Here is a 25,156-nt window from a genome sequence, read left to right on the forward strand (position 1 = left end):
TCACTCAATGTGTGTGTGTGCTTATGTGTATTTATACACACAGACACAATTATAAACACATACATATGTGTCCTATAATCCCCATCATTTCAGAGTAGAGGGATAGTTTGAAGCTTTAACCTACAATATCTTGACCCAAAGTTCCGTTTGCTTTCTACCTGCCAGAGATCCCTCAATAGTTCTGATCCCTGGGTGGTAATCTTCCTTATAATTATCAGAGATTACACCACCTCTTATGTTGTTACAGTATTTTAGATGAGTGGAAGTTCAGGTTTCCATTTTGGCACAGCTTCCACAATCCATATTCACTTTGCTTTTTTCCCAAGTAAAAACTACATGCACAACAGTACAGATGGGCTGACAATGAAAAGCCCCAGCCCCTTCCTCAGAGGCTCTACTTTACAGAACAATTTTTATTTTTTGTTCTCCTAAAGGTTACTTCTATAACCAAGAAATCGACCTCTGCTTCTCGCCTTGCTAAAAGTTCTCTTCCCTTATACTCCTTGCATTTTACCATCATCTCAGCAATTTTTAAAAAGTTACATTATTTGAAATCTTCTGTTGCTTACCTCTGTGACTTCTTTCCTGTTACAAGAGGCAGTGCGGTACAGCACGTAAGAAGAAGGACTATGACATGAGACTGCCTGACTTTCTGCTCTGCCTCAGAAATTAAAGAATTTAATATCTTACCCTAAGATGAAAATTCTCTCTTGGGAGAGAATTCCAACTCTCTCAGAACTTCTTCTGTATCAAAATTGATTTTCATCTAGACTCGTCTAGTCTCTAGTTTCACTCAATCTGTCAGCTCCTCTTGGCTTCTTTTATTCTTAGGATAAATCTAATAGTTGATCTCCTGATCTCTGTGGAACCTCTTTTTTATACCAGTCTTGGATTAGCCCTCTGAACTGCCTTCTCCATTTCTATTCTCAGCTGAGTATCAATGAAAAAATTACACACTTGGGCATAGTGGCATCATTACATATTGAGAGGCACAGTGACTAAGAGAACGGGCTGCAGAGAGAGCTTTGCCTAAATTTAAATGTGGGCTCTACCACTACTCCTACCTGTTGCTCTTGACCAAGTTACTTAACTATTTCATGCCTGAGTTTCCTCATCTGTAGAATGATTGCATTTACTTCATAGGGTGTGGTGAGAATTCATTACTATGTAAGGTACGTAAATACTGCTAAGAACACAGAAAGTTCCCTGTAATTGTTACCTATTTTATCATCATTATTATTAATACAAAGCAAATCCAAAGTCTCCTGCTTCACCTTGACCTTTAGTAAGGTGTATCTGATCTTTTACATCTTTAGTCATTTCCCTCTTCCATTATCCTCAATCACTATTCTAAACCAGCATATTTTCCTCAGCTGATCTGCTCAACCCCTATTTCTTATCACAACAGAATTCTTGTCTCCTACTCTGTTAAACAGACTTCAAGTTATGAGGTATGACTTCCCTCAGCTTTCTTTAGGCTCAGAGGATGTGGCATAGCATAGGTTATCAGCACTGACTTTTGAATCAGATGTGGATTCAAAGCCAAGGTTTCTTCCTGTTAAGTGTCTACCTTGGGCACAGTAGCAGATTATGACTTTAATGTCCCTAACATTCTTCTCTGATCTCAGGGAAAGATATTGCCACCCATCCAGTTGTACCTAAAAAGCTGGAAATAATTTTTGACTTCTCTTTCCCCTTTACTTTCTATATCCCACAAATATGCAGGTTCTACAGAATTTTTAAAGAAACATATCTCAAATCCATCCTGTTCTTACTTATGTTGGCTACTTTAGTTCAGACCTGCATCATTTCTTGCCTGGTTGAATACAACCTTTTAGAAGGTATACATGCCTGCACTACTGTCTTTCTCAAATACATCCTCCATGGGCTGCTAAAATTAACTTCTGAAAATACGGATCTGACTTTATCACTGCCCTGAATCTACCCCACAAAGACTTACTATAGCCATAGGATAAAAAGTTCAAATCTCTTAAGAGTATATAAGACTTGTCATGATCTATCCACTTCTCTGTAATTTCATCTGTCACTCCTTGTTTTGACTGTAAGCATCAAAGAATCCATACTGCCTCATGTTTGCCTGTTTCGATTCATACTATCCTTTTCCTAGAATTGCTTCATCCTTAGTCCCTTTTTTCATAGTTATCTCATACTCATTCCTTAAAACTCACTGCCTTCCCCCACCTCAACACAGACCAGTATTTTCCCCCTAATCCAGGTAAGGTTAAGTACCATGGCTGTGCTCCTACAATGCCCTGTGAACACCTCCATCACTGGGTCCAGTGGATTGAAATATAGTCATCTTTTATATGATTATTTTCTGGAATAGATTGTGAACTGCTAAAGGAGTCAGGGACCATATCTCAGCTATCCTTGTATCCCCTCTGGATACCTAGTGCACAGCAAGAAAGCAGGGCATACCATGGAATTAAAAATTGGTCAACAAACATGCAGTATGTAGGGGAGGAGAAAAGTTTTACTGGAATGTGGCTGAGCAGGTCTGCAGAGGTTAGACAATGCAGGACATTCATTATTCATCATGTTACGGAACTGGCATTTTATTAAAAGCTGTGAGAGCCGTTGAAACATTTCAAGGACAAGAAATTTATGATATGGCAAAGATAAACTGGCAACAAGCAGCTAAGGAACAATGGCAGTTGGAGGAGACATGGCAGCAGGGATGCAAAGGAAGGAATGGAGTTGAGACACTGGTGGGAGTTTATTTAAAGGGAAAAGACAGCTGATTGGACAGGATGAAGTAGGAAGAGGAGTCTAGGGTGACTCTCAGTTTTGGGTTATCTCAGTGAGATAAGAATAAAAAAGAAGAATAGTGAGAAAACGAGGGTTTGGATTAGGTATTTTGAATTTGAGATGTTTGTGGGATATCTAGATGCACACATAAAAGACAACAGGAAACAGTAACGAGCTGAATAGAGAAGCATGAGTTGGAGCTGTCAAGCTGAGAGCTGTCAGAGTGATATTTACAATTAAAGTTACTGTGAGAATATGACTGAAGGCTGAGGAAGAGAAAGAACACATCAAGTCACATCAAGACTGAAAAAGGCTAATCAGACGGTAAAGAGCAGAATCAAGACAGAACAGCTTCACAGAAGCCAAGGAAGGAGAGAATTTATGTCTTTTTAGGGCTAAAGTTAACAGACAAAAGAAACCTAGTAATTGGATTTTATAAATTATAACAAGTATGGTTTATTATTCCAAAATATATCCTGAGTAAGAGTTACTTTTCAATATCATCCTGGAATGGAGTGAAGCACTCTCAAGTCAACTCCAAATCAGTGAAGAGACAGTTTTATTTATTTATTTGTTCTGTCCTTTAAGTGAGCTGTTAGAGAACTTTGTATGTATAACATTAGGTTCATACAACAGTCATCCCTGCTTTTAATGGAATTTTAGGTTTTATTTTTGGAATATGAAATAGGACAATATAAAATTATTCTTCAAAATGTACACCTACTACATCAACTTTACCGCAGAGGAGTGTTACAAGAAGTGTTGAGTACAGAAAGAGCCGCCAAAAACGTTACCTCAGCACCCATTTCTCCAGGAGGTCCAGCATCTCCCTGCAGTCCTCGCGGTCCCTACATCAAAACAAAATTTAAGATCTGAGAATTAAACTTCAGTCTACATTCCTGTTAACATATGAATACAATTATACGTAACATAATACATAACACACTTGTCAATGTATTACTTCACTCTCTGTGTAAACAGAATTAAATTTTTAGTTGCTTCATCTTTTTGTTAATAATATTAAGATTGGATTCAAAAGGAAAGGAAAGAAAGGACAGTGCCTTTCATTCTTTCATTCCCTAATTCACTCATTCACCGAATAAACATTCATCAAGCATCTAATAATTACGAAATATTGTGCTAAGAGCTTTCAAAGCTATCTTATTTAATAGGTATGACAATTATAGATCTACTGAATATTCCTGAAAAATATGTGACAAACAAAATCGAATTGAGAAAGAAGCAAATTATATGGTTTTTAAAGAAGCAATGAAATTTAAAAAATGTTGACGTTTGCTTGATGTCATACTTTATCATAATAGCTAGTCCAGTTGAGCAATCCCTCTGTTCCATATGAATGGAATAATCACTTAGGTGCAATAAAATGCATGTGTGACCTTTATGGAAATCTTTTCCCCTGAAATACTGAATAGGATAAATAAACAAACTTTGAATAATTGCTTATTACCTAAACATTAAATTGTTGAACCTAAAGTGTCTCAGTGTGAGAAGCCATTTAACAGTTTAGAATTATTTTAGATAGATGAACACTTATTTATAAACTACAATTTAATACTATGTGCCCAGCCATCCAAAGAAGCTGCCTGCACTTTTTGCTCTTTCTGGAAAGACAGTACAAAGAAGTCATGTTCTTGGATTCAGATAATAACAAGATAAGTTAAAATTTCCTATGAGATTATACTCCATCACAATTTTGTGAACACCTCATTTTCAAAAAAAAGTATTAATGGGGAGAAAATCTTTGGTATGGCTGGTTATCTCAAACTGTTTTCATAAGTTGGTACACTAATGTTCATTTTTAAATGTTTGAAAAGTATGGAAAGAATAAAAAGAAACAGATTAAGTAAATCACCCATAACTCTACCATACAGAGATGACACTATAAATATTCTTGCATATTTCCTTCTAGTTCTTTTGTGGGAGCATACTTATAAATAACTTTATATCCTTCTGTTTTATGTTTCAGATTCCATTCTAAATAAAAATATTTTACCATGTTATTGTAAATATTTCATAACAAAATTTTTCAAGGGCTGCATAGTATTCCATTCCACCTAACATTCTGCAGTACCATAATCTAATCATTTTCTTAATGCTAGACATTGAAGTTGTTTTTAATTTTTCTTTACAGTGAAAGTTTGCTTTAAAGGATTTATTATAAGGCATGTTAGACTATAAGTAAATATTAAGGTCTGAAACTTCAGGCACTGCTGCCAAATAGTTGAGATAAATATTTGAATAAAGAATTACAAATTTGGTATGTAGCTGTCACAATGTTGTTCTTACTCAAGAGCACAGCCACTAAAGGTATTAAGGGTTTATTAAGTATGATGTATAATATTTAAAAATTTATAGATCTCCTTAGAATGTATTTTACCCTATTATAAACACATTTGTGCAGAAGTCTGTATGTATTCTGCATTTCCGCTCCAGGAACAGAGTCAGAAATGTAGCATTGTTTGGTCATAAAGTCAAATCAATTTCCAGAAAGGTTGCAATAATTAACATCCCACAAACAATGTATAAAAATTAGAACCTATTTCACTGAATTCATGCCAACACAGATTGTTTTAATCCTTCATTAACTTGATGGACAAACAGGTATCTTAAAATATACACATATTTGACTACTAGTGAGGGTGAATATTGTTTTCGTCATTTGTTTATCAGTTATCTGTAGTATTCTATGTGTTGCTTGATCATGTCATTTTCCCATGTATTTTGGGAGTCATTTTTAAAAATTTGTAGTCTTTATGTGTTGTGGAGGTTAATTTTTATCCATCCTATTTACTGCTAATGTCTGTCTAGTTTGTGGTTTCTCACTTAATTTTAAACATATTAATACACAATGTTAAAGATAAACCTTTTTCCTTCTAAAAATGACTGCTGTAGAGCACTTAGACATACCTAAAAGTAAAAAATGACCCCAAGTAATCACTTTAATCACTTAACATTCCATGTATCTCCTTAAATCTTTTAGCATTTAAAAAAACCAGGATGGGAGAAGTTACAGTTCGCATGTAGTTAAATCTGTCAGTCTTTTATGACTTTTCCTGTCACACTTAAGTTTAAAATATTCATTCCCATTAAAAAGTTCTTTTACCTACTCTTTTATTACTTATGGTTTAAAAATATTTATCTATTTAAATCATTGTTTTGATGTACAGCATGAGGTAAGAATCAAAACAAACTTTCAGCCAAGTAGCAACACTTCCTACCTTTCACATTATGCTGTAGTGACGGCAACAGTTTCTTTGAAAATATCACGCTGTTTCATGTTTCCACGTCTTTCCTCGTGCTGCTCTATTCACCCGGAGCGCTCTTTTTACCTTCTTCATCTAGCTACTTCTGACTTACCCAAGATTCAGATTAATTATTACTTCTTAAATCAAGTCTTCTGGGAAACACAGGTTGGGCTAAGTATATCTTCTTTGTGCTCATTTAGGACTGGAATCTAATCTGTTTTAGCATTTATCCTAATATTTTGAAATGATTTGTTAATATGTTACCTATATTTCTACTAACTGTAAACTCTTCACATCTTAATAATAAGCCCCTTAGTATCCAGCACAGTCCTTAATATGTAGTAGGCACTCAACAAGTATTTGTTGAACTGATTTGAAAGGGTGATTCAAGTATTCCAGCATCATTTTTAAAAATTGTTTTTTGTATATATATATATATATTGAAGTATAGTCAGTTTACAATGTTCTGTCAATTTCCGGTGTACAGCACAATGCTTCAGTCATACATGAACATATGTATATTCATTTTCATATTCTTTTTCACCATAAGTTGCTTCAAGATATTGAGTATCTTCCCTGTGCTATACAGTATGAACTTGTTTACCTATTTTATATATATTAGTTATCTGAAAATTTCGAATTTTAAATTCTTATCTTCCCTGCTGATGTGTAATCTTGTTCTTACGAATATTAAATTCTTTTATATAATTGGTTATTGAAAAGCTATTTTTTCTGTTCCACATATCTGTGTATCTAGACTTGATCAATGTCACAGGAATTAATTATTCTATCTTTATTATTTATTTTAGAATCTAGTAGCACTAGTCCTCGTCTTCTTAAAATATTGAGCTATTTCACCTGCTTATTCTTATCTATCCTTAGAATAATTAAATACTACACCCAATTTATAATGGGTAATGGGAATTTTTTAATTGAAGTATAGTTAATTTACAATGTTGTATTAGTTTCAGGTGTACAGCAAACTGATTCACTTATACGTATATTTGTGTGTGTGTATGTGTGTATGTATGTGTGTGTGTGTGTGTATATATATATATATATATATATATATATATATATATATATATATATATTCTTTTGTCAGATTCCTTTCCATTATAGGTTTTTACAACATATTGAATATAGTTCCCTGTCCTATACAATAAGTCCTTGTTGTTTATCTGTTTTATATATGGAAGTGTTTATATGTTAATCACAAACTCCTAATTTATCCCATCCCTTCCCCTGCTTTCCCCTTTGGTAACCATAACTTCATTTTCTATGTCTGTGATTCTACTTTTGTTTTGTAAGTAAGTTCATTTGTATCATTTTTTTTTAGATTCCACATATAAGTGATTTCATTTGATATTTGTCTTTCTCTATCTGATTTATTTCACTTAATATGATAATCTCTAGGTCCATCCGTGTTGCTGCAAATGGCATTACATCATTATTTTTATGGCCTAGTAGTATTTCATTCCAGATACATACTACATCTTTTTTATCCAGTCATGTGCTGATGGGTGTTTGGGTTGCTTCCAGGTCTTAGTTACTGTAAATAGTGCAGATACGAACTTTGGGGTGCATGGATCTTTTCAAATTATCAAAAAAATCTTTTCAAATTTTCAAGTTTTCTCTGGATACATGCCCAGGAGTGGGATTGCTGGATCATATGGTAAGTCTGTTTTGAGTTTTTTAAGGAACCTCAATACTGTTCTCCATAGTGGCTGCACCAATTTACCTTCCCACCAATACTGTAAGAGGGTTTTTTTCTCCACACCCTCTCCAGCATTTATTATTTATAGACTTTTTAATGATGGCCATTCTGACTGATGTGAGGTGATACCTCATTGTACTTTTGATTTGCATTTCTCTAATAATTAGCAATATTGAGCATCTTTTAATGTGCCTGTTGGCACATTAATGTGCCAACTTTTAATGTGCCTGTTGGCATTAAAATAGACATTTTCTATTTCTCTGTCCATTTTTTGATTTATTTTTTGATATTAAGCTGTATGAGCTGTTTGTGTATTTTGGAAATTAGTTCCTTGCTGGTCACATTGTTTACAAGTATTTTCTCCCACTCCATTGGTTGTCCTTTCATTTTGTTGATGGTCTCCTTTGCTGTGCTTTAAAAGCTTTTAAGTTTAATTAGATCCCATCTGTTTATCTTTGTTTTGATTTCCATTACTCTAGGAGGCAGATCCAAAAAATATTGCTGTAATTTATTTCAAAGAATGTTCTATGTTTTCCTTAGGAGTTTTATAATATCTGGTCTTACATTTAGGTCTTTAATCCATTTTGAGTTTATCTCTGTATATGGTGCTAAAGAATGTTCTAACTTCATTCTTTTACATGTAGCTGTCCAATTTTTCCAGCAGGGTAGTGGAAATTTTGAAAGGGATTGGATTAAATCTAATACATTAATCTAGAAATAAGCAGTCTTCTTTTTAGATAATACTTTTCTTTTCTAGTTTAGTTAGTTTCTAGGTCTCAGCAAATTTTTGAAATTTTCTTCATATGTGTCTCATCTAAATCTCATTAAGGTTATTCTTAATTATTTATTATGTTTTGTTTCTATCTTGAGTGGGATCTTTTTCCTATTATATTTTCTGTTTATTACTTGTATATAGGAAAACTGACTTTTCCAAAAAAGTGTTTATTATATGTCTTGCCATTGTACTTCTCTCTCAGTAGTTGAAAAAACTAGAATTAAGTCTTTGGGGTTTATTTGTATTTTCTCTAAATAACAATGCTTTCATTTCCTTATATGATTATCTGTGTGTCATATCCCAACACACTGGCCAAAATTTCAAAATAATGTTAGATAATATAGTGATAGTTGGTAGAGTGACCTTGTGGTTCCTGTGTTTATAGCAGTGTTTCAGTGCTTCCTAGTAGGTTGGATGGGGACACAAGATAGATACACTACCATATTACAGAATTATGCTTGACCTTACTAGAATATTTTGTTTTAATTAACAGACTTTACTTCTTAAAGAGATTTTAGAGTTACAGAAAAACTGAACAGACAGTACAGAGCTCCTATATACTACTCGTGCCCTATTCCCCTACTATTAGCATCTTAACACTTGTGTGGTGCCTTTGCTACAACTGATGGACCAATATCAACCCTTTATTACTAACTAAAGTCCACAGATTACACTAGCGTTCACTCTGAGTTGCATGGTTCTGAGTTTTGAGAAATGCATAATATCACGTATGTATCTTTACAGTATCATGCAAAATAGTTTCCCTGCCATAAAATTCCCTTGTGCTCCACTGATTCATCCCTTGTTCCCTTCCCCTAAGCCCTGGCAACCACTGTTCCTCTTTATTGTCTCTATAGTTTTACAGACTTTTCCAGCTATCATCTAGTTGGAATCACATGGTATTCAGACTTTTCAGTTTGGCTTTTTCACTTAGCAGGATGTACCTGAAGAGTCTTCTATGTCTTTTTGTGGCCGAATAGCTCATTTCTATTTATTGCAAAATAATATTCCACTGGGTAGATATACCACTGTTTGTTTACCTCTTCACCTTTTGAAGGACATATTGGTGACTTCCAATTTTTAGCAACCATGAATAAAGCTGCTATAAACATTCATGTCTAGGTTTTGTTTAGACATAAGGTTTACACTCATTTCAGTAAACACCAAGGAGCAAGACTGCTGGATCACATGGTAAGAGTATGATTAGCTTTCTAAGAAACTGCCAAATTGTGTCCCAAAGTTGCTTTCTACCAGCAGTGACTGGGAACTCTTGTTGCTCCACATCTTTGCTGGTATTTGGTATTGTCATTGCTTTGGATTTTTGCCATTTATACAGGTATATAAAGGTATGTGATTGTTATAATTCACAGTTCTCAATTTTCAACATATGATATTGAATGTGTCTTCATATGCTTCTTTGCCATTTGTGTGTCTTCTTTGGTGTGGTGTCTGTTCAGACCTTTTACCCGCTTTTTAATTGCACTGTTTGTTTTCTTACTGTTGACTTTGAAGAGTTCTTTTGATATTTTGGATACAAGTCCTTTAATAGATATGTTTTCCAAATACTTTCTCCCAGTATGTGTCATGTCATCATTCTCTTAACGTGCCACAGAGCAAAAGTTTCTTAATTTTAATAAAGTCCTACCTACCAATTTTTTCATTTGTGGATAATGCTTTTGTTTTGTTGTATCTAAACACTCATTGCCAAATCTAAAGTCACAGAAATGTTCTCCTCTGTTATCTTCTAAGAGTTTCACAGTTACTAATTTTATATTTAGGTCTATGATCCATTTTGAGTTAATTTTTGTGAAACATGTAGTCTTTGTCTAAATCCTTTTCTTTTCTTTTTTTTTTTTTTTTGCCTGTGTATGTTCAGCTTTTCCAGCACCATTTGTTGAAAAGACTAGCCACTGAATTGCTTCTGCTCCTTTGTCAAAGATCAGTTGACTGTATTTGTGGAGTTCTGTTTCTGAGCTTATTATTTTGTTCCCATTATCTGTCTGTTCTTTTGTTGACACTACACTGTCTTGATTACTGCAGCTTTATAGTAAATCTTTCAGTTTAGTGGTGTCTGTCCTCTGACTTCATTCTTCTTTAATATTATGGTGGCTATTCTGGGTCTTTTGCCTTTCCATGTGAACTTTACTATCTGTTTGTCAATATCCACAGTTACTTCCTATGATTTTGATTGGAATTGCATTAAATCTATAGATCAGGTTGTAAAGAACTAACATCCTAACAATGTTGCATCTTCCTATCCATCTTCTTTCCCAATCTTTCATTTCCCTCTTGTCTACTGCATTAGTTAGGACTTCTAGCACAATGCTGAAAAGGAATTTTAAAAAAGGGATATCCTTTCCTTGCTCCCCTCCTCTTAGAGGGAAATCATCTAACATCTCAACATTAAGTACAATCTTAGCTATATTAGCTATAAGGTTTTTTACACATGTTCTTCATAAAGCTGAGGAAGTTCCCCTTTATTCCTTGTTTGCTGAGTTTTTTTAATCATGGATGGGTATTGGATTTTGTCAATTTATTTTTCTGCATCTACTTTATATGACTTCTTTTACAGTCTATTGAAGTGATGGATTTTTGTTGATATTTGAATGCTGAACCAGCCTTACATACCTGGGATATATCCCAGTTGGTGGTGGTGTATAATTATTTTTATATATTAGAGGATTTGATTTGTTAATATTTTGTTGAATATATGTTCATGACAGATACTGGTCTGTAGTTTTCTTTTCTTGTAATAGCTTTCTCTGGTTTTGGTATTAGGGTAATGCTGGCTTCATAAAATGAGTTAGGAAGTGTTCCTTCTGTTTCTATTTTCTGGAATAGACTGTAGAAAACGGGTATGATTTTGTTCCTTAAGTCCCTGGTAAGATTCACCAGCAAGACCATCTAGGCCCAGTGCTTTCTGTTTTGGAATGTTATTAATTATTGATACAATTTCTTTAGTCAATATAGGCCTACTAAGATTGTCAACTTTTCCTTGTATAAGTTTTGGTAGATTACGTCTTTCAAGGAATTGGTCCATTTCATCTAGGTTATCAAATTTGTGGGCATAGAGTTATTCATAGTATTCCTTTGTTATCTTTTTAATGTCCATGGGATTAATAGTGAGGCCTCCTATTTCATTTCTAATAGTAATTTGTATCTTCTCCTTTTTTTCTTGGTGAGTATGGCTAGGGTTTGACCAATTTTATTGACCTTTTCAAAGAACAAGGTTTTTGTTTCATTGATTTTTCTCTATTATTTTCCTGTTTTTAATTTAATTTATTTCTGCTGTGATTTTTATCATTTATTTTATTCTGCCTACTTTGTATTTAATTTTCCCTTCCCTTTCTGTTTCCTAAGGTAGAAGCTTAGATTATTGATTTTAGATCTTTCTCTTTTTCTAATACATGCATTCAGTACTATAAATTTCCCTCTGGACATTGCTTTTACTCATACCACAAAGTTTGGTCAGTTATATTTCCATTTTCCATTTAATTCAAAATATTTTTAAAATTTCTCTCAAGACTTATTCTTTGATCCAGTGTTATTTAGAAGTGTGTTGCTGAGTATCTAAATATTTTGAGATTTTCTATTATTGATTTCTAGTTTAATTCCATCATGGTCTGAGAGCATATTTTGTGTGGTATATTTTCTTTGAAATTTGGTGTGTTTTATAGCCCAGAATGTGGTCCGTCTATCCTGATGAATATTCTATGTGAGCTCGAGAAAAATGTATATTCTGCTGTTATTGGATTAAGTAGCTTATAAATGTCAATTTGATCCAGTTTTCTAATGGTGCTTAGTTCAACTATAATCTTATTATTTGCTTGCTGGATCCCTCAATTACTGACAGATGAATGCTGAAGTCTTCAAATGAAATAGTAAATTTGTCTATTTATCCTTGGAGTTCTATCAGTTTTGGCCTCATACAATTTGATGCTCTGCTGTTAGATGCATATACATTAAGCATTATTATGTCTTCCTGGAGAACTGATACCTTTATCACTATGTAATATATCCCTTTTTATCCCTAATAATTATCCTTGATCTGAAGTCTATTTTGTCTGAAATTAATATAACTGCTCCAGTTTTCCTTTGGTTAGTGTTAGTATATCTTTGTCCATTTTGTCCACCCCTTAATTTTTTAATATATGTGTCTTTATATTAAAAGTGGATTCCTTGAAGAAAACATACAAATCTTGTCTCTTTCTGCTTGAGTCTTGTTTTTCTTTCTACTCTGTCCGTCTCATTTTTTAACAGGTGCATTGAGAATATTGACATTTAAGTGATTATTGACACAGCTGGGTTCATGCTTACTGTATTCCTTACTGTTTTCTATTTACTACCTTCGTTCTTTCTTTTTTTCTTTTGACTTCCATTCTTTTTTATCCCACTCTTTTTTAAATTAAGACTTTTAATTTTAAAAGTTCCATTTTCTCTCTTATTTTAGCATATCAATGATAGCTATAGTTTGACCTGGATATATATTTTTGCTTCCATACTTCCAAAGGAATCTAAGATTCCCTTGAAGATTTTCAGACAGGCTATGGTTAAGGCTGCGCTCCTAACTTGTACACCTGGTTTTCCTCTTACCTCTTTCAGTCTTCTCTGTAGTTTCATCCTCTTCTACCAACACTTACTCATTGTTGAATTTCTTCAAAGCTCAGCCTTGGATTCTTTTCTTTTCTCACTCCTATACTCTCTCCCTAGACCAATGACTCCAATTCAGGATATTTTTCTGCTCAGAGCTCCATGTCCAACTGCCTTCTTCATATTTCTCAAAGGAACCTCAAATTCAACATAGTTAAACTGACTTATAATAATCTTCTGTTCAACAGCCTAGATTTCTATTGATATTCTCAGTTTCAGTGAGTGATAGCATTACCTCATTAATTCTTCAAGCCATAAACTTAGGAATTCTGTATGTGAAATGTGATTCCTATCTCCTGTTGATGTTATCCCCTTTTGAATATTTTCTATCTATCCACGTTTTCCCTCTGCTAATCAAAAATAGTTCTATCTCCTATCTCAATTGTTACAAAAGGTCATTCTTATTCATTCTTGGTCCCTTCCAATTTGGTTTGAGTGATCTTTACAAAACAATAATATGATCATGAAACTAGCCCTATCCCTTCAATGACATCCCTTTATTCTTAGGATCAAAATACAAATCCTTCGGAATAGGGCTACACGTGTCTGTCTCCTGCTTCCCCTTCCATCCTCATCTTGCACTTCCTTCCCATCTGACTCTCTGTGCCAGAGCGATGATGGCCTTCTTTCAGATCTTCAGATAAATATGTAGGGCTTTCTCCAAGCTCATGACTTCTCCCTAGAAAAACTTTTCCCAATATTTGCCTCAGTAACTTCAGATCACAGCTCAAATGCTCCTCCTCTGGAAGTTTCCCTAATCCCAGATTAGGAGAGCTTCTTTGGTATACGTTCTCTAGGAACTGAATTCCTATACTTCGTAGCGTTTATCTCAGTTTGTAATTATCACACATCTCTGTGATTATTTAATTAATGTGTACTTCTATCATTAGACTGGAAACTCTATGCTTACTACTATAGTCCAAGTGTAGAGTCTTAATGAATGTTTGTTGACCGAATGAATGAATGGTCAACTACTCAAATCCCAGCACTTGCATTGCAATGAGCAAACCAGTTTTGAATCTTGTCTGGGAAAAAGGGACAATTCTAATTGGTGTTGGCTACAGTCCTATTTAATTATTCTCAGAATACAAATATGTTTCAATATCTCTTCTGTGTCTTTTATTTTACTAAGTTACTTCTGTTCTTTTCAGTGATTTGACCAGGCAGCTCAAATATATGAAACAAAGCCCATTATCCCCATTATAAATTGATTCACATTTACCAGACCCACTGATCTTCTGACCTGAATGTCAGTTTTTAGGTGCTGTTAAGCCACTTAGTCATTTATACTACAAATCTTTTCTTGTATGAAGTCTAAGATATTGTCTCTGCTGTTGTCATAGTTCTGTTGACATATTTATCTTGACTTAAATGTGTTCACCATTAAGATCAAATTAGTTTTAATTCTATTTCACTTCATCTAATATTACTTGCTCAATGATTACACCTTTGAGTATATGACCTTTGGTTAATATAGCTTAACAAATATGCATTAAGTAGATACAATATGGTAGACATTATACTAGAAAAGAGGATTGCAAAGGTGAAAAAAAAAAGGTCTCCGGCTTCAAGGAATTACAGACTTTCTGAAAGAAAGATATTTAGATGCCTCATTTTTTTAATCAAATAAATATTAGAATTGGGATGGTAGGTTAAAAGATACAAAATGGATAAAACTGAGAAGAATTTAGTTTGATAAAATCAACACCACATCTAAGATTCTGTATTTAGAAAAATTATATATATAGGCAAATCTTATTCTTTGGAAGTTATACATAGATTTAATATCTAAAGGAAGACATGAACACAGTTTGGTTACAATAGCTCTTTTTTTTTTAACCTTTGAGATGCTCTTTATTTTTTTTAAACACTTTTTTATTGAGTGATAGTCATTTTACAATATTGTGTCAAACAACAGCTCTTTGTGAGAATTTCCCACTTGCTACTAGCTAAATGAATTATGCAAAGGCCACCTATAAACTTGTGTGTCAACTGATGGATAAGATCAACCCAATAGTTTGAAAGACTATACTGTACTGTAAACCTTAGAAGCATGTTACTGCACACTGCATCTGATACTATTGGCCAGAAGAATGACTTCATAGGCAATAAAGAATATATTGTGAGAAAGAATGTGTGACAAGGTATTTCATTGTCACAATTCATTTTCCATGGAAACTCTATAATTGAGTCACGTTTAAGAAATCATGATGTAAGTTTTTGTATTACTGACCTACCAGCAGTTCTGTCATGTTTCAACATTTTGGCCCATCAGTTGTAGGATTTGCCTTCTCTGTACGGTTTTTTTTTTTTTTTTCTTTTATAGAGTTGCCCTCACAAATGTGATTGTGTGTGCTGGGGTTAGGGGAGCAGTGTAAGAATTATTACATGAATAGCAAGCCATTAATAAAATTCTGAGATTCAGTAAAACAGAAGCATCTTTGTTGAAAATAAAAATGTGTAGTTTTAACAGTTCCAGACAAACGGGACCAACTATGACTTCATGAAACCAGGAGGGCACTAAAAATTATATCCACAGCAAAATATTCATTCTTATAATTAGTTGCTCATGATAAATGCTGCTTTTAAAAATATATCAACCACAGCACAACAGGGCATTAATAACAGAAAGGTAAATATACACTATGAGAAAAACACAATTAGAAAAGTATAAAGATAGACTTACTGGTTCTCCTGCAAGCCCCCTGTCTCCTGTACTCCCAGGCGGTCCTTGTAAACCCTGAATAAACAAAGGCAAAACTTGAAGAAAAAGTGATGCTTGAAAATGCTTTAGTCAGTTTCTCTACCTCGGCTTTCCTTCAAGATCCTCTGATCTAATTTTCTGCCTACCTCTATCCTTTGTTTTTTTCTTCTGTGGTAAAATATACGTAACATAAAATTTATCATTTTAACAATTTTTAAGTGTACAGTACTATGGCATTAAGTATATATTCACACTGCTGCACTACCATCATCACCATCTATCTTCAGAACTTTTTATCCTCCCAAACTGAAACTCTGGACCCATACCTTAACTCCCTGTCCCCTGCCCTCTTCCCCTGGCAACCACCATTCTCCCTTCTGTTTCTATGACTTTGACTACCTAAGTCAGTCAAATACGGAGACTCATACAATATTTGTTCTTTTGTATCTGGCTTATTTCACATGGCATAATGTCTTCTTCAAGATTCATCCATGTTGTAACACATGTCAAGACTTTGTTCATCCATTCATTCATAAATGAACATTTGGGGTTTTCTACCTTTTGGCTATTGTGACTAATGGTCCTATAAACATTGCTGTGTAAGTATCTGTTTGTATCCCTACTTCTCATTCGTTGTGGTATATGCCTAGTAGTGGAATTGACAGATTACATGGTACTTTTATGTTTAACTGTTTGGGGAACCACCAGACTGCTTCCCACAGCAGCCCCACTATTTTACATTCTCACCAGCACAGCACAAGGGTTCCCATTTCTCCACATCCTTGCCAACACGGGTCATTTTTCTCTCTCTCTGTAGGTGTATGTGTTTAATAATAGTCACCCTGGGTGGGGAGTGGTATCTCAATGTGGTTTTGATTTGCATTTCCCTAACAACAAAGTGATTTTAAGCATCTTTTTATGTATTTATTGGCCATCTGTATATCTTTAGAGAAATGCTTACTCAAGTCCTTTTGCTCATTTTTTCATTGGGATGTTTGTTTTTGTGTTGTTGAGTTGTAGGAGTTCTTTACAGCTACCTGTATTCTTTTGTACTTAATTCCCAGTCGTTAACAGTGACAAATTATTTTACATTTGGATTTTTTTATACTTTTAATAGCAATATAAAGAGGTTATTTTTTCCCCCCAAAATAATAGCCTTGTGATATGTTAGTAAGTATGACTTATGTCCTTAAAACCTGGGAAGCACAAGGATCTCAGAACCTAGATGACCAGAAATGACCAAATTGAACCTCTCCAATGTCCTTTATTTTCCCCCATTTTTACAACATACTATCTATGGTACCATAAAATTGAGTCTTAGATATGGGGGGTATATTCTAAAATGGTATGTAAAACTCTAAATCAAATTTCTGGTGCTCTTTGATTCTTTCACTCAAAGATTAACTGACCATGTACTGTGTGCCAGACACTGATGACTACTACTGATAAATAAAATATTGTTCCTGTCTTGCAATTTGCCTCCTCTACTCTTCTAATTCCTAACCTTGGGAAGTTACAGCAGGTCACAATTACCATTTTATCTTAAAATCTAAGAATAATATGATATTAAATTGGAGGTAAATACATTTAAAATTCCTAGCAACATACAATCTTCTAAGTTAATAATAATCAACGCTATGTTTAGTTATGTATGATTCTCTGGTTAGAGAAAGGGTACATGTAAAATCTCATGGACTCCCATCTGACTAAGGCTATATCTCAGACATAAAAGTCATAAGCCACTCATGTACTCCAGGCTTCTAAATTAAGAGACAGAATTAATATAAGGGACCCCTCTATGCCTGGTATACCAACTGCAACACACAGCAAAGTTTCAGAACCTTAAATAATGTCTGCCCAGTTTGCTTTGTAGCGAGTGTTTGCACACAATATTAAACTTAGTATGTACTTTTGTGTGTGTGTACATACATATATATATATATATATATATATTTTATTGAAGTATAGTCAGTTTACAATGTTGTGTCAATTTCTGGTGTAGATCAGTATGTACCTGTAATACTGTTAACGGCATACAAATGCCATTTGGTAAAGCTGAGAAAATGATCTAAATTGACTCTTCTATTTTTACTGTAAGAAAAGCACAAACTGGCACAAAATAAAAATTCCCTTGCAGGTTTTTCAGATGCTACTGAAATACATTATCCGTAGTACAGCTCCTCATCCTGTGACTTCAGCTCAGCAATTACGATAATGGTGAGCAGGAGGGTAAACACTACAGTGGCTGCTATTTAGTGAGAGCTTGTGCTAAGTACATAGTGAGTGTCATTTGTTACAACTATAAAAGGTGTCTCATTTAGTGATAGGGAAACAGAGGCTCAGAGAGGTTACAATTTTAATTTAAAATTATTTAAATTTGTACAAAGTCAAGACAGCTGTAAGTGGCACAACCCTAATCTGACGTCCGTGTGACTCCAACGCCATGCTCTTCTGCTATACAGTAGAATTGCTTTCTACTGATTTCCATGAGAAATTGAGCATTCAGTGTCTTTCCATTTTCAATAAACATGTGTAGAGCATCCTCAAGATCTTATGAGAATCAGCAAGGGAGCACGTAAATGTTATTTCTATTGCTACACTTTCATTTTAGGATCATGAAAACTGTATACATTCTGCTTCATTATCTGGAGAATGGGAAAGAACAGAATACTATATGCTTTTTTGTATCATAAAGATACTGAAATAAATGCTTCTCAAGTAATCTGAGTTCCTACAGGAAAAGCTATTTTTTAAAACTTATTTTTTTTTTAATTGAAGTGCAGTCAGTTACAATGTGTCAATCTCTGGAGTACAGCACAATATCCCAGTCATACAAATACAAGCATATATCCAAGAAAACTATTTTTAAAGAAGAAATGTTACGTGTTTCCACTTCTACCACTGGCCAAGTAGCTCCCATCATACCAATCTATACACAGACAACTGTAAACCCAAGACAAAAACATTAAAAAGAAAAGATCTGAAAGCATTGGAGAAAGACCACAAATAGGCCCAAACTAGAGTAGTGGGATCTACGCTTGAAAGAAGGGAATACAACTAGGTGAGTTTCTGATTTTTTTTTTAACATGGCTTTTAGCCAGAGGATAAACTACACAGGATGCTTAAAATAAAATAGGATAGAAACGCTCTCTGATTGGCTGAATACAGAGTTCATATGGAGAACACAGGGCAGAACTTGGAGTGATCAGAGCTGCTGGAAAGTGATGAAAGAAAGAGCCAGCAAGGGAAAGCCTCAAATTCCAAGTATAAACTTCGCTTACATCTCTTCCTGACGTCTGAGGTATGTATTGGTGTGGCCGACTCCAAGCAGCCCAGACAAGGCTAAGATTACTGAACAGAGATGTCGGCAGCTATCTACCACAGAGGAGAGAGAATCCGGAGTTTTAACTCATCCAAATTAACTGTCTGACAGACGTTAAAAAAAAGCAATACTCTTCAAAGAAATATAACAGACTTTAGACTCTCTACAATGAGTCATTCAAAATGCTCAAGATATAATTCAAAATTATTAGACAGGAACATTTTCCCATATTTATGAGAGAAGGCAATTAATGGAGACCAAACTCAAGATTACACAGATGTTAGATATATCACACAATGATTTTAAAGTAGCTAATATGAACATGTTCAATAATGTAAATAAAAATATGTTCATGATGAATAAACAAACAGGAAATATCAGAAAAGAAAAAGCATCTGTATAAAGAAATGGCAAAAATTATAGAAAATTAAATATCCAAATAAAACTGAAAAATACAGTATCATTAATAAAATTTTAGTGAAAGGGTTTAACAAGTTAGTGAAGATAGATTCAGGTTGTCCCACCAAAAAACAAGAAAAACAGGAAAAGGGAAGATTGAAATAGGAATGAATGGAGCCCCAGGGACCTAAGGTATGATATCAAAATGACTAACATATATTTAATTGAAATATAAGAAAGAAAGGAGAAGGGAAATGGCAAAGGGAAAACATCTGAAAAAAGCAGAAAGTTGAAAATTTTCCAAATTTAGTGAAAACACAAATTTACACACACAAGCAGCTCTGCAAACCTCAAGCTGGATAAATGCAAAGAAAATCCATCGAGGCACAACATAGTCAAACTGCCAAAAGCCAAAGATAAAGAGAAACCCTCAAAAGCAGCCAGAGAAAAATGATACATTATATGTAGAGGAATAATGATAAAGGTAAGCGTAGACTTCTCATTAGAAAGAATGAAGGCCAAAATTAAAGGCATGTCATCTTTACAGTGCAGAATGGAAACCAAAAAAGAAAAAAAAAAAGAAAACCCTGCTGACCCAGAATTCTATAGCAAGTGAAAATATCCCTCAAGAATGAAGGTGAAATAAAGAAAAAGCAAGAGAACTCATCACTAGAAGAACTTGACTGTAAGAGATCTAAAGGGAGTTCTGTGGCTGCAGGGAAATGACATCATTTAGAAACGCACGTCTGCAGAAAGCAAGAAAGAGCCCCAGAAGGAGAAAATGCATAGAGAAATTTTTTAAAATGCTATTTTCTTCCTAAATATCTCTAAAACATGTACTTCATTACAGTAAAGCAGAGAAGATTTTATTTATATTAAAGCAGAATTTAAACCTTGCAAAATGGGGTTTATAACATATATAGATGTAATACATAAAACAAATACAGCATATAAGGCAGGCTGCTGCAAAACACGTTTACATGGTTGCAAGTTTCCAGTCATTATGTTAAGTGTTACTGTATTAACTTTAAGTAGACTGTGGAAAGTTAGGACGTGTACTGTAATCCTTCAGCTGGTGACTGACAAACTACAGTCTGGGGGACAGATTTGGACCATCACCGGATTTTGTAAATAAAGGTTTCTTTGGAACAAACCTACGCTCAATCCCTTACATACTGTCTACAGTCGCTTTCATCCTATGATGACAGAGCTGAGTAGCTGTAAAGAGACCAGATGGCCCGCAAAGCCTAAATTATTTATTCTGTGGCACTTTACAGAAAAAGTTTGCTGACTCCTGACTTAGAATAACCACTTAAAAGTAACAATGAGATGAAGTATAGTTAAGAAGCCAACAGCTAAATTAAAATGGAATTCTCAAAATTATCCAATGCCTAAAGTAGGTGCTGAATACCACTGTGACCACCACAGAGGAACAAGTCATAAAATGGTAGACCTAAATGCAACCATATCAATAATTACATTAAGTGGAAACAGAGCAAATGCTAATTTAAAGGCAGAGGTTGTCAGAATGAATAAAAGAGCAAGATTCAACTTTAAGACACTCACTTTAAACATCAAGATACAGATGGGCTGAAGATAAATGAATGACAAAGATATGCCATGTAAACAGTTGGAGAGACTTACATATCAAGTAAAGTAGATTTCAAAACAAAAAGCAAACCAAGGAATTAAAAAGTATTACCGGAGATACAGAGGAACATTTTATAATGATAAAAAGGTCAGTTGATTGGGAAGCTATAATAATCATAATATGAATACCCTAAAAATAGAGCTGCAAAATATATGAAACAAAATTTGACAGAATCAGAGACACAGAGAAATACAAAGTCATACTTAGAGGTTTAACACTATCTTATTAACTAAAAGAATATTGATAAAAAAATCAGTGTTGTATGAACTGTTACAGTTTTCATATGATTTAGAAAACTAAAAACAGTTATCTAGACTTTATCACCCTAATAAGATAATGAATTATGTCTTTTCCTCTTGATTTTCCCTTTGAGTCAGATCTACATGTGAGTGGAAGGCAAATATAGGAAACAATGTTGGCCAATGGGACAAAGATACTTTTCCTGTTTATCTCGATTTGGCAGAGTACTATATGTGTTACTAACTTTCATTTAATACCTAGCTTTAGAATTATGAAAATTTAGAGCTGTCTGTTTATTTTACAGATGAGGAAAATATGATCCAGAGAGCTAAGGAATTTAACCAAGACTGTACTGCTACTAGGGGTGCGCACTATAACAAAGGTCAGCCTGACCTCCAATATACCTTTTTATTATACAGCACTGCCTGCTTGTTGACAGTGCATAAAATGCCTGGAGACACTGGGATTACTGCACAGGATCAAGTAAATCCTTGGGGCCATCTGGAGTTCTTGGCTTGATTGATTCTAGCTTCCCTAAGATCTCAAAGTCTATTTTGGTTCAGTCAAGACGAAGGAGAAGATGTAGGTATAGAGCTAAGTAAACCTCAACAACTAATATTGACTCATGATTTACTGTCTGAACCATGTCATCTATTAAGGTAACTTTGCTCTTCCAGTAGTCTGTGAAACCTGCCATAAGCTACAGTTACAAATGGTTCTAGTAACTTTTGTTTGACTGAGGAAATAAAACTATTAAAATTTACATTTATCCAGGCATATCTGAAAGGCTGAAAATGAATGTAAAATTCTAAGGAATGTCAACAATGCACAAAATGATTAAGTACTTTTATTTCCCTCAGCCTCATTTTTCTAAAGTAAGAGGAATGAACTTGATGAATTCTAAATTTCTCCACTCACTGCAACGTATTAGTTTTATATACAGTGTAGCAAAGTGGAAACAATCTACCGAAATATGATTTACCTTAATTTAGTACAACTCATGATGAATATTAATACTCAAGGAACGTTCTTTGGGGATGACTTCAATTAATAATATATGTCACACACAAGTTCTTTCCTAGATACAGTCATTTTTCTCTTTTAGATCAACTATTTCAGGTTTGACCAGGCGAATATAATAATGCTATTATGGAAAACAACAGGCAGGGGGCAGCAGATCTCACAGAGGAACAAGTAAATGCAATGACATTAGTGATAATTACTATAGCAGCTAAAATTTTTTTTTGTCCTATGCTTTTCTGACTCTGCAGTTACAGTATATTTAAATTATGGTCTAATTTTATGACTTTAAATTATACATATATGTGTATGACAAATCACAATGTCATTAAAATTATGATTACGAATGAAAGTAATTAAAAAACCTATATATTTAGGCTCTTTTGCTCAAAATTATATATATATATATGTGTAGTATATATATATATTTATATGTGTAGTATCTTACGTCTGTGTGTATATAATTCTCTCTTCTTTTTTTTTTTTTAACATTTCTCTCCCTCGGTGATGATAACCACAGACCTTATGTCTCAAGGAAAAAAAAATGTATAATTCTGAGGTTTTTGATGGCAGAAAAATATTAAGCATTATATGAAAACTCTTAGAGCAGTGTCATGGGAAAACATGATGACACCCAGAGCTCCTCACTCCAAGGGTCCAAACAACACTCAAGTTGAGTTAAAACAAAACTAGGGAAGAAGCCTCAAAGAAATTTCTTCTGTTAGCCTTATTAATATTTATTATATTTATACGATACCACACCACTTTATCTTGAAATGGATTTTACAGAAAAACAATCATAACCGAGGTGAAGTAAAAGTAACAGTTATCACTACCAGTTTATAGACAGGTACAAAAAAGACCCAGAGTGAGTAAGCTGCTTGCCCAGATAGAACCCTGACCTAATGATAATGAGGAAAAAACTTGTATTCTCTTAGCTTGATAACCCGATTACTAAACAAGAGTTGCGTCAGAGAACAAATCAGATAAAATTAGTTTATCGTTTGATTATTTTCAATTACTTACTGGCTTCCCTTGAACGCCTCTCTCTCCGGGGCTCCCAGCCTTACCCTGCACAGAAAGAAGACGCCCAGGTCAAAGAGCTGCCTCCCCAAATATCAGTCACACCCCAAGGAAAGCAGACTTTATACGTTTATCTTTAATGTGAAATGCTTTACTACTTACAGTGAGACCGGAAGGCCCTCGTTTCCCTTGATCTCCTTTTTCACCCTAAAAGAGAATCAATACCAGGTGTGTTATAAGAATGTGCAGTATGGTCTTCCACACGCTAGCATACATTCACATGCCAAAAAGTAAGACATCGAGTATACAGTTCAATAATTCAAAAAAACTCATTTCTGTGTGTGCAGTAAAAACTTTATGCATGTTTCATAGTTAGACTAAGAGAAAATATAGAACCATACTTTTATAAGGAAATACGTAAGTTTTTTAGACAGGTAGGACATATGGGCTCAAAAAAATTTAACTGTACATGAAATGAGAAAATCAATGATTACCTTGGCACCTTGTATACCTTGTTCTCCTGAGAGACCATCTGGTCCTCTTGGTCCCTAGAGATGGAAACAATATCTTGCTGTTAATTTGAAATATTTCTTTACTGTTATGCATCCTTACAAATGGAGGCACTATACTCTTTTCCAGTTGACAGACTTCTTTTGCTTGTTTCTGTGCTATAAACACAGTAAAATATATAGCTGAATATACGGATGAACCTATCTGCATGGGAGAATCAAGCCAGTGTGTTTAGGATTTAATGCCAAGTAGTAAATCACATGACCCCAAAAACAGCTGATTCAGTTGCTGAGGTAGCTACAGTGTAGGTTAGGTTTGTTATTTAAATACTTTGTTCACCTTATCATTTACTCCGCAGAAATCCAGGATTTAGTCTAAAGACATCTCTGAATTAACTTTAATGTAGCTGGCTTGTTTGTTCAGTCTTCTTTTCTATCTTTGGGATGGCACTCTTCTCACTTTATTAGAAAACGAAGGCTGACTGCATTCTTCCCTGCTATACACCTGGCTTGACAACTGAAAGATGGCAAGGGAGACAGAAAATGGATAGAAAATGCTGCTGGGAACATTCCTGTAAATTCAAAACTTCTCAGCTAAGTTGCTATCGATATTAATTCAGAAATTAGTCGTGAAGAAGCATTAGCAGCAAAAGTCATTCTCTAATAAGACAGTATATGTTCCTTGTCCTTGGAAGACCTTAAAGTCCCTTTCAAGGGAATTAATTCAATTCCACAACCATTGACTGAACATCTACTGTGGTAAAGGCAGTGCATTAAGCGTATAGGGATGTCAATTGTAAGGTACGGTCAATTACAGAAGTAACTATAATGCAGGCAAAGATAAGGCATGTAAGGGCTAATGGGATTCAAAGGAGGGAGAGAGCTTTCACACGTTTGTAAAGGGAATAAAGATATTATTTTGACTTTTGGAGATCATGCTTTAGAAGAAATTCTAGGTAGAGGGATAGTATGAGAAAAGGGTACAGCAGGCAGATACCAAGAATGAAAAAAGTAGTTTGTTTAGCTGAGCTATTGATTACATGGAGTAGTTTTTAGTATGTATATACTAAGAAAAAATTGTGGAAAGACTGGGACTTCAAAGGTGAAGGAC

At 34.3% G+C, this 25,156-nt stretch overlaps 1 protein-coding gene across 10 annotated transcripts in view; it reads right to left on the reverse strand.

The window, feature by feature from the left end:
- COL24A1 (collagen type XXIV alpha 1 chain) overlaps positions 1-25,156 on the reverse strand; it is a 337,788-nt gene that overhangs the window by 106,026 nt on the left and 206,606 nt on the right. For all 10 annotated transcript variants that reach the window (XR_004325201.1, XM_032494719.1, XM_032494718.1 and 7 more), the window contains 5 exons: positions 24,031-24,084; positions 23,699-23,743; positions 23,540-23,584; positions 15,864-15,917; positions 3,564-3,617 (listed from right to left, as the gene is read on the reverse strand). Coding sequence is in view for 9 of the 10 variants with exons in the window: in XM_032494719.1 (XP_032350610.1) it covers positions 3,564-3,617; positions 15,864-15,917; positions 23,540-23,584; positions 23,699-23,743; positions 24,031-24,084 (252 nt within the window). In the remaining variant the exon portion in view is untranslated. The remainder of the gene's footprint in view (positions 1-3,563; positions 3,618-15,863; positions 15,918-23,539; positions 23,585-23,698; positions 23,744-24,030; positions 24,085-25,156) is intronic.

The sequence above is a fragment of the Camelus ferus genome, chromosome 13, assembly GCF_009834535.1.
Source record: "Camelus ferus isolate YT-003-E chromosome 13, BCGSAC_Cfer_1.0, whole genome shotgun sequence".
NCBI classification, from domain to species: domain Eukaryota; kingdom Metazoa; phylum Chordata; class Mammalia; order Artiodactyla; family Camelidae; genus Camelus; species Camelus ferus.